The 13183-nt window shown below is 42.8% G+C and overlaps 2 protein-coding genes across 2 annotated transcripts; one reads left to right on the top strand and one right to left on the bottom strand.

Moving 5' to 3' along the window:
- Positions 1–4183: 4183 nt before the first annotated feature.
- BJ212DRAFT_1549700 (uncharacterized protein) lies at positions 4184–8344 on the top strand (the record flags this gene model as incomplete). Its single annotated transcript, XM_041341898.1, has 16 exons — positions 4184–4273; positions 4320–4390; positions 4465–4595; positions 4781–4801; positions 4959–5300; positions 5361–5446; positions 5525–5557; positions 5613–5651; positions 5684–5829; positions 5917–6261; positions 6303–6396; positions 6601–6720; positions 6755–6949; positions 7049–7372; positions 7412–7483; positions 7904–8344. The coding sequence occupies 16 exons, from the start codon at positions 4184–4186 to the stop codon at positions 8342–8344; spliced, it is 2550 nt and encodes an 849-aa protein (XP_041186506.1).
- Positions 8345–8538: 194 nt separating this feature from the next.
- On the bottom strand, positions 8539–10060 carry BJ212DRAFT_1487111 (uncharacterized protein; the record flags this gene model as incomplete). The annotated part of the gene is made up of 7 exons (XM_041341236.1): positions 8539–8583; positions 8638–8778; positions 8838–8945; positions 8994–9434; positions 9499–9804; positions 9857–9989; positions 10044–10060. 7 exons carry the CDS (start codon positions 10058–10060, stop codon positions 8539–8541), a joined length of 1191 nt encoding a protein of 396 aa, XP_041186505.1.
- Positions 10061–13183: the final 3123 nt, after the last annotated feature.

Here is a 13183-nt window from a genome sequence, read left to right as displayed (position 1 = left end):
GCTCAACTAATACATCCTCTAAATCCACTCTGCCCTCTTCAGCATCCAGCCATAGTTGTAGTATTTGACCTATGATACTGGGTAATGGCCACTTTTAGCATAGACATTTTCATTGGCAACTGCCATTTCACTCTTTTGACCTATGCTGTGGAACTTACCAGGTCTCTATTTTGGTGTAATGTTTTGGCTTTCACAGCCACTTTTTGGGATTTTTGAAACTCAACTGTTTTTCAATCCAGGATACATTCCACATTTGGTGAAAGATATATTCATATGTTATGACCGCAATTTTGGCTTCCCAAAGTGGAAATTCACAAAATACACCCTATGCTTACTATGTGCTCTTTGGCTGAAGACCAAATGTACTCTCAAAACATGAAGTCACGTGTTGGTCTGACTAATCATGTTTTGAGAGTGCATTGTCCCTTGACTAACACAAGCTCAAATATAAAATGTTTGACAAGTATATAACAGTTTTTTTGGGGGGTTCTGGTTTCTGCATGCTGGAGGTATTGCTGAGTCTCTGATGTGTGAGTGTCTCTGAAAAACATGCAGCAGTCTTTTTTGCGCAGGGCAAGTTTTTGTCACATGACCAATGCGCATGCCACTGATACATTGAGAAAGACATGTAATGTAAGCACAAAGATATTTGCATGGAGACTTAAGCAAATTCAGCAAAGCAGAATAAAAGAACCCTCAAGTGTGAGGTAGATCAGAGAGTTTTTGCTGGGAGCATGACACTACTATGGGGGACTGTATTGGACAAAATTCACGCTTTTGATTTTGTCCAAAAAAATCTGACTAAGAACTCAGTAGTACTCAATCATTGTGAATCAGCATTGCAGATGCTCCAAGAGAAAGTTGGAGTCTAATTCTAGTTTGACCTTGGATTTTGAATTTTGCTTTCACAACTTCAACTTCCTCTTTAGACTTTGTATCTCAGACTCATGACTTGTCTCAGGGTATTTGAATTTGATTTGAATGTCAAATCTGCCATCTGCAATAATTGAATCTCCATGCATGCCTTGCACTGTACTACTCACTGGAGACCTCACAACTCAATTTCAATGCTCCCACATGCCTCAAAGCCCTGCAGGGCCACTCAAAATAACTACCGCTCAACAGGATCCATCTTTTCTATCAAGGATGCACCACTGATAACTACTGGATCCCTCAGAGAAGCCATGTGGATAGCGTCTTTGTGGGCAATGATACAGAGCCCTTCCTATAATGCTGGAAATGTTCAGGACTGTGAATCTGTTATACATCTGTGATATCTCCATGTGCTAGTTATGACATTTGTACTGATTAGTCTCATAATACAAGGATCCCTTCAGATCCCTTAGTGCCATGTTTCCAACCAAACAGCATGAGGTTCAACTGCTATCTGAGCCTGGATTCGGCTCTGCATACACTGCATACACTCATTATCTTACACTGCAGAAAGTCTGTGATGCACTAGGTCTCGATATGCAAAGTCAATTAGCGGTCACTTCAGCAGGCATAATGTGCAAGGATGTCATTCATTGGACTGGGGCAAAAGAAGGAACATTTGTGAATCATAGGAAGGATATTAAAAGGTCAGAGGAATTGTGTCTGAGGTTTGGAAGAGCATTTTCTCTTACCGCCAGAGAGGCATCTCTGAAGCTGTCACTTGATAACTTTGTCATTTCTCCAACTGCTCATCTAGCTAAACCTGTTGGTGAAAGAGCTCTGGAACTTCAGTGGACACATGTACAATTACAGCTTGCCATGAGCCTGATAGATCAGTAGATCACATTGATGTAGCAGTTTTTTGCACTACAAATTAGCATGAGATTCAAGGATGCCTGACAAAAAGAAGCTTATGTGCAATGAACTCACAGGGTGCAATTATTCCTTGGAATTTCCCTTGTGCTCTAGACAGTGGGGAACACATTTGCAGTTCATTAGCCATGAGTGTTCTGAACTGATGTTGCAGCAGCCTGCATGATTTGAAGGTATGTTGCTAAACTTCTATCACTTCACCATCAGCAGCTGCTTTTATTATTTTATTTTTTTATGTCATGGATACTATAACATTGACATGGGACATACTATGGATGATGCCCTGTTCTGTGATATCTGTCATCTGTTTTTTTCTGTCTGTTTCTCTCTCTCCCTCTTCCAGCATTCATACAGTGGCTCAAAAAACTGTCCACATGTTTTTGCATTTTTTTACTATTTACAATATTGTGTGAGAATACATAAAGACCTCAGTGACATGCTGATACAATATTGTAGTGCTGCTTCAGGGCTTTGGATTGAGCACCACATCGTGAGAATCAGAGGAGATATGGTGGAGGTACAAGGCTCACAAAATGGTGACTCATGTGGACAGTTTTTTGAGCACATATTAAAACTATATAAATCATCATTTATGACACCATAACAATCATGCCACCATTAAATAAATTATAAAGTGGTGTCATTATGTCATTTTAAAACCATATCTAACTATACAAACCAAAAATTTCCATATGTCATGGTTATATTCACCATGAAAGCCACCCCCCCTGCTTAAAGGGACAATATCCTCTCTCTTTCCTATTCTGGCCTCTCTGCTTGTCAAATTTCCTCTAGCACTGGAGTATGCAAGTCCACTGTGGCCAAGTTCATCAAAGAAAGTCACACAGACAAGGAAAACTTCTGTGAAGGGTGTCCATCCAAGCTCACCTCTACTGATAGGAGGGCTATTATTCAACATATCACTACAGGAAAGGCTGATAATGCTGTCCAGGTCACCTATTATGTCAATTCCACCATCACATTCCCTGTCTCTTCACACACTGTGAGAAACATTCTCAAGACAGCTCATCTCAGGTCAGTAACAGGGAAGAAAAGGCTCTCCTCTCTATCACACATAAACAGAGATGACTAACCTTTGCCTTAGCCCATCAGAATTGGATTACATGGACTGGAAGCATGTTATATGATCATATAAGACCACAATAAATAGGATTGGGTCAGATGGCAAGGTATATATGTGAAAAAAGAAGGGTGCTAGTCCTCTCTGCATATGTGTGATAGAGAGGAGAGCCTTTTCTTCCCTGTTACTGACCTGAGATGAGCTGTCTTGAGAATGTTTCTCACAGTGTGTGAAGAGACAGGGAATGTGATGGTGGAATTGACATAATAGGTGACCTGGACAGCATTATCAGCCTTTCCTGTAGTGATATGTTGAATAATAGCCCTCCTATCAGTAGAGGTGAGCTTGGATGGACACCCTTCACAGAAGTTTTCCTTGTCTGTGTGACTTTCTTTGATGAACTTGGCCACAGTGGACTTGCATACTCCAGTGCTAGAGGAAATTTGACAAGCAGAGAGGCCAGAATAGGAAAGAGAGAGGATATTGTCCCTTTAAGCAGGGGGGGTGGCTTTCATGGTGAATATAACCATGACATATGGAAATTTTTGGTTTGTATAGTTAGATATGGTTTTAAAATGACATAATGACACCACTTTATAATTTATTTAATGGTGGCATGATTGTTATGGTGTCATAAATGATGATTTATATAGTTTTAATATGTGCTCAAAAAACTGTCCACATGAGTCACCATTTTGTGAGCCTTGTATCTCCACCATATCTCCACCGATTCCCACGGTGTAGGGCTCAAATGAAAGCCCTGAAGCCATACTACAATGTGGTATAAGCATATCCTTGAGCCATTTGTTCGTACTCACACAATATCATAGATAGTGAAAAATGTCAAAACATGCGGACAGTTTTTTGAGCCACTGTACTGTGTTTTCTCCCGTGTTACCTTATGCTCATAGCAGTCTTATTTCACTCACTGTAGCAGTCTTATTTCACTCATTGCAGCCTCATTTCGCTCATTGCAGCCTTATTTCACTCATAGCAGTCTCATTACACTCATAGCAGCCTCATTTCACTCATAGCAGCCTCATTTCACTCATAGCATCGCTCATGGCAGCCTCCTTTCACTCTCAATCACTTTTGACACTAATAATGGCCTCTCTTCCGGCTTGTTTTTCATGCTGATCTTGCACAAATGCCAATGACTCTTGCGCTGAATTTACTCCTCAAGATTTCCAGGCAGGTCCTCTTAAATCTGAAATTGACTCCATGCTAACTGCTGATTTATTGAAGAATGCAATAAATCCTCTATGTTACTGTTCCCATCCATATTTGGACCATGATATGAGTGAAGGTCCTCCTGTACCACCAGCAACTAATCTCCCCCTGAAAGGGGGCTGTATGACATCTAACTGCCTGCAATTTCAGACCAATGTGAGTTTTGTTGATTCCCACGAAGATTTCCTCATGTTCGGCATAGAATCAAGCCTTGATCATCAATGTGCATAGCATTTGTGTGTGTGGTAAAGGGTGGCTTGCACATGCCAACTTGTGAGCACCACCTAGCACTCAGTCTGTCTTTCCCTGTATTTCTCCCATCTAATACCAATTTGTCAACTCCATAGATGTTGTGCAGTCAATACCACTCCTTACCCTGTTGGGAGCTCTGCAGATCAAATTCCTGCCAAAGCTTGGGCTCCACCACCTGCTCCTATAGCGGGATCAGCAAATGACCGCCGAGTGGCATCATACCATGGTCATGCACCCTGTCACACAGGCATTACATCAAATGGTGGCCCTTTTGTAGCTACTACGACCACTGTTGCAAACACCTGCCATTTGGGAAATACCACTTCTTGTTGCCGGCCTTTGGGGCCTTTCTTACAATCAAGCTGGCATTCTTAAAATGTTCACACTGCATGTGATAGTATCACCTTCAAGGTTGTATTGATACCATACCCAGTGAGTATCATGTCCCCCTCACTGATTCATTCCCATAGCTTATGACTCTTGTTCCAGATCTGTGCGTGAGGCACACTTATAATAGACTCCAAAGAACCCCTGCCATCTAGCCTCAAGCTCAGTTGACAAAAGCTTCCTGATCTTTATTGGCGGCTAGACTCTCACCATCTTGTCATTGAGATGACAGTGACAGTTGGCGACTCTGTGATTCTCGATCAACTTGACTCACAGATCAACACCCACTTCTCATGTCACAACATCTGCTTTCCTTCATCACTTTATGGGGACCACCAGCCCACTAGTGGATCTCTTGAATATGAGAAACTCAATTGGGTCATACTCAAGCTTGGGAAGCTTAGTGCCAACCAAAATACCCAGCTCTTGAAGATGGCCTTGTTCACCTCCAGGGATATCACGGGCAGTGCACTCTCAGTGTTGCTGTGCAAAATTGCCATGACCATGAAAAACCCAATCGATGATATACCACTCCTTTTCATTGGTATGATTGACTCACTCTTTGACAGGTGCTCATTCTAACTTGATCCTACTTAAATATTAGCACTGAGGTTTGGGATGCTGAGAGGGAACATTGTGTCAGAACCACAGGCAGCTGGTACTGCTGTCCACCCCTGTTTTGCTGCGCATGTCATGGACATGTTTTTCACCGAGGCCATTCCTGAGCCATCACAAGAGCTGAGATGTTTATCTTTGTGTCCATCATAGTTTAATGATCTCTTGGACTCTGATGATGATAGTGTATGCTTGTTTGGTCCTCAATGTTGTTTTTCATGCTCACTCAATTACATTCTAGCTATCTATGAATATTTTGGAGCTGATTGTGCATCAAAACGTGAGTAGTTCATTCCTTTGGCTTTATTCCAGTCTAATAATCACAAGCAGAGTGCTCCATCGCCCTCTTCAGCTCAGTCAGCTGTCCCAACTCAGACCCCCATTGTGACCCATACTTTTCATTCCAGACCTACATCAGTTTGCCATGAAGCACCATCTCATGCTCCATTATCTACTATGTGTGCGCCATCTAGTACTATTCACCCATCATTATCAGAAGGGTCATTGATATATATGACTAGGTCACTCACTTGATGGCCCACCAGTCTGCCAAATTGTGCACCACTTCCCAGCACTCATGCTTCAGCTGTGATCATTGATCTCACCAATAACAATACTCCTGTATTCAGCTCTATTGTAGATTGGGCAAACTACGTACAAGTGCATGGACCCAGAGAGACTTCCACCATAATTCCATGGAGAGTCAGGGCACTGAACGTTGAGCTGGGTGCCCTGGCACTGATTGCATTCATTGAAGCCAAGCACAGCCACACCATTGTTGACCTATCTGGAGAGATGTTCAAAGGTGCACAGATAGGATTTACACCTGGGAATGATGGTTTGGATATGAACCTGTCCAGCCTCTTCATGGCCAACTGCATATTCAAAGTGTATGTATTAAATTCCTTGCATTGTCTGCTATGCTTACCAGTGCTCCCAGCGGGGAAGGAATTGGTCTAGGTGTGGAATGTGCAGTGATTTCTAGGGTAATCAAAATTGTTCTCAATGAACATTACATGTGGCAGGTCACCAACAATGAAGGATTCTGATGCCCTTCAATCATTCCATTTGCCTCCAACAGCGGAAGGCTCATTTGTTTCAAAATGCACAGAACATTATGTGCTCTTTATATCTTCCGCCTTCATCTGCCACCCATGCCATGCTCTCCTTTCTTATTATGTTATGCCATCTGGGGATTTAATGCCTTCATTGATCCTGCCTTCATTCAGAAACTTGCTCCCAATACTGCAGCATCCCTTGCTGCCCTCCCTCTCAATCCAGCACAGCCACTGGACTACTCTCTTACTGGCCCTCTTTCTCTACTGCTTGTGACTTACTCTAATATTCAAGTATGTGTTGCTTTGATTTGTTTATTGTTAGCAGCTGACAGCACTACAGCCAACACAGCTGCCTGCCAACATGTCAGTTGAGCAGTGCATGGAACTTATTGGACAAGTCTACGCCAACATGCTCCTTGGCTGCCCTCCCAGAGCTGCACTGGACATGTTGAAGGAGGTGTACTACTTTTGTCAAGGATTTGACATTGCCTTCAGCAATGATGCAGTATCATTTTGTGATGTGAGTAGTCAACCATTTGGCTCACATAATGCTGACATGTCAAAATAATAGACCTTGAAACCTTCTGTGAAGGATTTGCTATGCCTATTGTATGATCAGTGCATCACCTCACCTAGCCAGGTCATAGAGTGGCTGGAATTTGAGGTTGCCCTTGTCAGGTGGCCTGATGGTACTGAGGTTGATGTTGTTGACTCGGCCACTGAGAATGCCTTCATCCTGTGTCTTACTCATTACCTGCAAGGCAAAGGACATCCTAATCATCCTTTGATTTCAGACTGTGTCCCTGAGTCTGAGAGGAACAGCCAGGAAGGTAGCCCGACCTTCAGGGCTGTGCAATTGTTACTCTCTGTATCTGGAAATTGCTGCCTTCCCACTGACCCCATGCAGAAAATTATTGTACATCCCAACTCCCTTTTGACCCATGTATAAGTATCATATTAATACTGACCATTGTGTTGCTAGTTCTGTTTTGTGAAGAACCTGCCTGTGCGACATACATATGTCAAGCCTGCCAGAGCTGATGACAGCTGGGAGGTTTGTCGTCTAATCCTTTCATCATGGTAAAAATTGGCTGAACATCATAATCTAGCCTCTCCTTCCTGTTCAGTTTCAGTACTTATCAAGTTTGTGTTCCAGTCACTAGCACTCTCATGGCAGCACTAGCTGGAGAAATTCCCAAGGATGATGATATTGTCACTCCATTTGATCTATGGGCTCATTTGACCTTGTGCCCTCTCTCAGCCAAAGGACCTGCGTACTTTAACACTTCCTAATCATGTTGCTATACGACTCTCAGTACAAGCATACACTGTTACACTTGCAGTCTGTCATTACATTCATAATTGCAGCATATCCTTTACAAGACCATCATGAGTCCGAGTCAGGGACATGCTCCATGAGAATCCTCTCTGTGTCTAGCTTTTAATGACATCTTGACTTCCTTCTTCCTATCAGATGGTGCCTTCTGTAGGCACATTGCCAGGGAGGGTTTTGCTTGCAAAGAACCTTGTGGAGATGCTTCCACATGAACTCGCCTCCATTAACCAGCTTGAGGAACAAGCCACAGAATACCTTCACTACAGGCAGTTCTTCATGATCTGGGACAATCTTGACCATGTCATTGAGTGCTGGAGTATAGTAGTGTTGATAATGAACTGGGACACCAGGGCCGCTTGGTTAAGCAACTACAAGGGACTTATCGACCAGGCTTATGATGCAGTCATGAAACTGCTTACTTCAGATTGGATGATGTCCAGGAGACTGTGGTTCCCACAAGCTAATTTGCATTCAACAGATATACTACACCCCCAGGCTTATACTTTGGCTGCATGTTATGCTTACCAGCTTTACAGCACTCATGGGCCTGCAATGCCTTCCCTCCCAGGAGGAACTTGACATTTCCTGCTGCCCTTTATTTCCGGTACAGAGTTGTAGAGGTTAGAAGGGACCATGAATGGTGCATCCATTTCACTAGTCTCAATATGCCTGCATACCGTGTTTCAATACATCACCATATGTTCAAGGTCTCATCACAGATATAAGCTGGGTCATGTTCAGCAGCTCATGCATGCTGACATTGAGTCATGTTTCTAGTGTGTATTGAGCCAGAAGGATTTGAGATCCCAGCCAAAGAACTGGATGAAGCACTCAGTTATGAAAGAATTTTCAAATGCATCATGTCAACGTACCATAATCAAGTCCTCGTATAGTTCATGGATGATTGTCGATGGGAAAGTGCTGGAGTTGATGGCAGCAGTGAAGTGGTCAGCAGCTTCATCATGACATGCACCATCCAAGGCCTCAGTTCCAAGCTGAACACATAGATATGCCTAATATGTGAGTTGCAAAATTCAGTGTTGATAACTGAGTATAGCCACACAATACTTACTTCTATGACATGACACATGAGAAGGTCAGAATTTGGACAAGCAACAGTTAGCTCTTTGATGAGCAGCATTGCCTCATCATGTTGGTCCACATTGAAGAGGGAGATTGCCTGAAATACAGAATGGAGCAGAGAGCATGTGAGATGAACTTAACCCACCTTGATCAAGAGAAGAAAATGAATGGTGTCTGAATCTTGGTTCATGAACATGGATGCAACGTCAAATGCTACCCTTGCATCCCAGACATTGCCTTTTCCACAGAGGGCAACATCCATGCGCAGGCCATTGGCTCTGCCCTTGGACATCAGAGGGAAGAGGGAGAACATTGTGAAGTTGATTGTCTCTCCGATAGTGCTGGGACCATTGACCGTGACTGTGAAGTTGTTAGCAGTTGATGCAGAACTTGAGGCAGGTGTAAGAGGCACCACGACCTGTGTCCAGGTTGTGGTGGAGCCAGAGACAGGGACAGAAGCGCTTGCATAGACTGCACCAGTAGAAGACTGAAGCATGACAGTGAGCTTTCCAGAAAAGTTGGATGCACTGGGGAATTTGTAGTAGAAAGAGGAGTTGACATTTATGCCTGGAGGGAAGGTAGTGAACTCAGTGTATAAAACCCCAAGGTCAGTTGGACATACCCTAATAGCCCTCATTGCCGAATCTGACTTGACCAGAGGCACCAGATGGGATGATTAGCTCGAGGGAGTTGGGGAAGGCATCCATCACTGGTGTTGGTTGACATGACGGCATGTTCACCCTTGAAGTAGGAAGTGCCATCACACTTTCAGTTGTATCACAGTTAGCTTCCCAGTATGATGTGATGCAAATGCAGAGCATATGAACCTCGAAAGAATCGTAGTAGAACACATTTTCTGCAAACCAGCCAGGTGTCTGGTACATGTGGTTATAATACTGCTTCGGGAAGGGAACAAGGGTGGGATTGAAGGGGTATGAGGTCACGATGAGCTCTACCTAGAAATGTATAAGTTAGAGGCAAGCTCCTGTACAGCAGTGTAGCGCTTACCCAGTTGAGGGAATGTGGCAGTTGCGCTGTCAGGAAAGCACTGCCAAAAAGTGAAGTTGAAGGTGGTGTCAAGTTGGAGAATAATATGTGTGCATGAACAGGTGCAATGCACAATGTACAGTGGCTCAAAAAACTGTCCACATGTTTTGACATTTTTCACTATCTTTGATATTGTGTGAGAACTCACAAATGGCTCAAGGACATGGTTATACCACATTGTAGTATGGCTTCAGGGCTTTCATTTGAGCGCTACACCTTGGGAATCGGTGGAGATATGGTGGAGATACAAGGCTCACAAAATGGTGACTCATACGGACAGTTTTTTGACTCAAGTATTTTACAATAATAACCAGGTATTCTAGTATTTTGTATGACCTCCCTTGGCTTTAATTACTGCCTCTATCCTTCTAGGCATACTCTCAATTAATTTCTGGTAATCCTCAGCTGTGATCTTCCCCCATTCCACTGCTACTCTCTCCCAAAGCTCCCATACTCCTTTAGGGGGGTTTTCATAGGCTTGAACCTTTTTCTTGAGTGTTCCCCAGAGATGTTTAATGACATTGACATCAGGAGACTGTGCTGGCCAGTCAAGAACATTGATGTTATGTTCTTCAAACCATTCCTTAGCTCTTCTGGATGTGTGCTTGGGATCATTATCCTGTTGGAAAATGATATCTTCTTCATCAATCCCTGATTCTGCCAAGCTAGGCAGCAAGTGGTCATTTAAAATGTCCACATACTGCTCAGCATTCATCTTCCCCTCAACCTCAGCAAGCATTCCCACACCATTCCATCCCATACAACCCCATACCATTAAAGAACCTCCTCCAAACTTGACAGTCCCATTAACCTCTCTGTCTGTTAGGCCATCTCCCTTCTTTTTCCATACATATACCTTCCTATCTGACCCAATCCTATTGATTTTGGTCTCATCTGACCATATAACATGCTTCCGGTCCTCTACAGTCCAGTGTTGATGAGCTAAGGCAAAGGCTAGTCTTCTCTGCCTATGTTTGATGGAGAGAAGAGGCTTTTTCTTCTTTGTTACTGCCTTGAGATGAGCTGCCTTGAGAACATTCCTCACAGTTTGTGAAGAGACAGGGGTAGTGATGGTGGAATTGATATAATGGGTGGCTTGGACAGCATTATCAGCCTTTCCTGTAGTGATATGTTGGATAATAGCCCTTTTGTCAGTAGAGGTAAGCTTGGATGGATGTCCTCCACAAGAGTTTTCCTTGTCTGGGTGGCTTTCTTTGATAAACTTGGCCACAGTGGACTTGTATACTCCAGTTCTAGAGGAAATTTGGCAAGCAGAGAAGCCAGCATAAGACAGAGAGAGGATATTATCTCTTTGAGCAGAGGAGATGGCTTTCATGGTGATTATGACTATGATACATGAGATATTCTGGTTTATATAGTTAGATATAGTCATAAAATAACATAATGACACCACTTCATAATTTATATAATAGTGGCATGATTTTTGTGGTGTCATAAATAATGATTTGTATAGTTTTAATATACACTCAAAAAACTGTCCACATGAGTCATCATTTTATAAGCCTTATGTCTCCACCATATCTCCACCGATTCCCACGGTGTAGGGTTCAAATGAAAGCCCTGAAGCCATACTACAATGTGGTATAAGCATGTCCTTGAGCCATTTGTTTGTTCTCACACAATATCATAGATAGTGAAAAATGTCAAAACATGCAGACAGTTTTTTGAGCCACTGTATGTTATATCTATTTATGTAGGATGCTTCAGGGGGTCAAATAAAGGTGGGGGTCTCTTCATATATACTCTAAAACATGTTCTAAATACCCTAGAAAACTTCCCTGTCAAAGGGGCAAAAGTGCGAACATGTTCTGTACCCTAAGCAATTTTGAAAGGGCCATGTAGGAGGAGCAGTCACACAAATAGACAAAAAAAGTGGTCTATTATATTATATTATACATATATATACTAAACTACTACTTATATATAAAGAGGGAGCTATTATGGTGTGGTGGTGAAGCTGTAGTGAGGTAGGGAGGGTGTGGGGATAATTGTAATTGTGGGGGATGCCATATTGGGCAATATTTTTTTGGTGTTGTGGGGTAATTCCCACACTGTAGCTGAAAAATGCGAACATGTGGAGTGTGGGAATAATGTGAGGAGGCCTGATATGAGTAGGTGACCAAAATAGGGTGTATTTTGTGAATTTCCGCTTTAGGAAGCCAAAATTGCAGTCATAACATATGAATACATCTTTCACCAAATGTGGAATGTATTCTGGATTGAAAAAACAGCTGAGTTTCAAAAATCCCAAAAAGCAGCTGTGAAAGCCAAAACATCACACCAAAATAAAGACCTGGTAAGTTCCACAGCATAGGTCAAAAGAGTGAAATGGCAGTTGCCAATGAAAGTGTCTATGCTAAAAGTGGTAGTTACCAAAATACAAGGTCAAATACTACAGCTAAGGGTGGAATGGCCTTCCCCCTCTCTCCCAGAAACCTGTCAAAACCCTGATTGATAAGATGTGGAAGAATTCCTGCTTAAAGAAGGAAAAATGCCAGTTGTAGTGCTGCCGAAGGCGCCTCCTGTGCAGTCCACCCCAATCAGAGAGCAGCTGAAGGCACCTCCAGAATCACTCCCTTGTGTGACCATTGAAGAAATCACAGATGAAGAAGCACCCCTAGTATTACCCAACCTTGACCCCATCCCTGATGATGACAATGACTCCTTTGACACCAAAGACAATGTTTGGACCCAGGACTATGCACTGCCAGTACATGAACTTGCCACTTATCTTCTTGACAACAATGACTTTTTGTTTGAATACTCCATTGACGCTACCAAGCTCCGGGTTATCACTAATGTTTCAATGGACACCCCATTAACCAAGGATGGTACTAGTCTTGCAGAACAGAAACCCATGGTCATACCCCTGTCACGACCTACTGAATATGTCAAAACCAGCAACAAAGCCCAGCAGTTTGTGTTAGCAGCTGGGCTTGAACAGAAGAAGTCATTACTTCCTATCTTCATGACTTTGCTGACATCTTTGCCAAGGATGGCCTTAATCAGTCACTGCAAGAAGGTTCTGGTATCAACTATCACATTGAAACTAAACCTGGTTTTGTTCCGAAAACATCAAAAGTCTACCTGTTGTCTGAAGCTGAGCATACCACCATCAAGGTGTTCATTGATGAGAACATAAAGAAGGGTTTTATCTCTGAATTGAAGTTGCCACAAGCCAGTGGATTCTTCTTTGTAGGAAAGAAAAGTGGCAACCTTTATCCCTGTCAAGATTACTGGTACATTGATGACTGGACAGTCAAGAAC

The sequence above is a fragment of the Suillus subaureus genome, assembly GCF_016647635.1.
Source record: "Suillus subaureus strain MN1 chromosome Unknown BJ212scaffold_69, whole genome shotgun sequence".
Taxonomy (NCBI): domain Eukaryota; kingdom Fungi; phylum Basidiomycota; class Agaricomycetes; order Boletales; family Suillaceae; genus Suillus; species Suillus subaureus.
The sequence above is the reverse complement of the archived record's forward strand: the minus strand, read 5'-3'. Positions and strand labels throughout refer to the sequence as shown.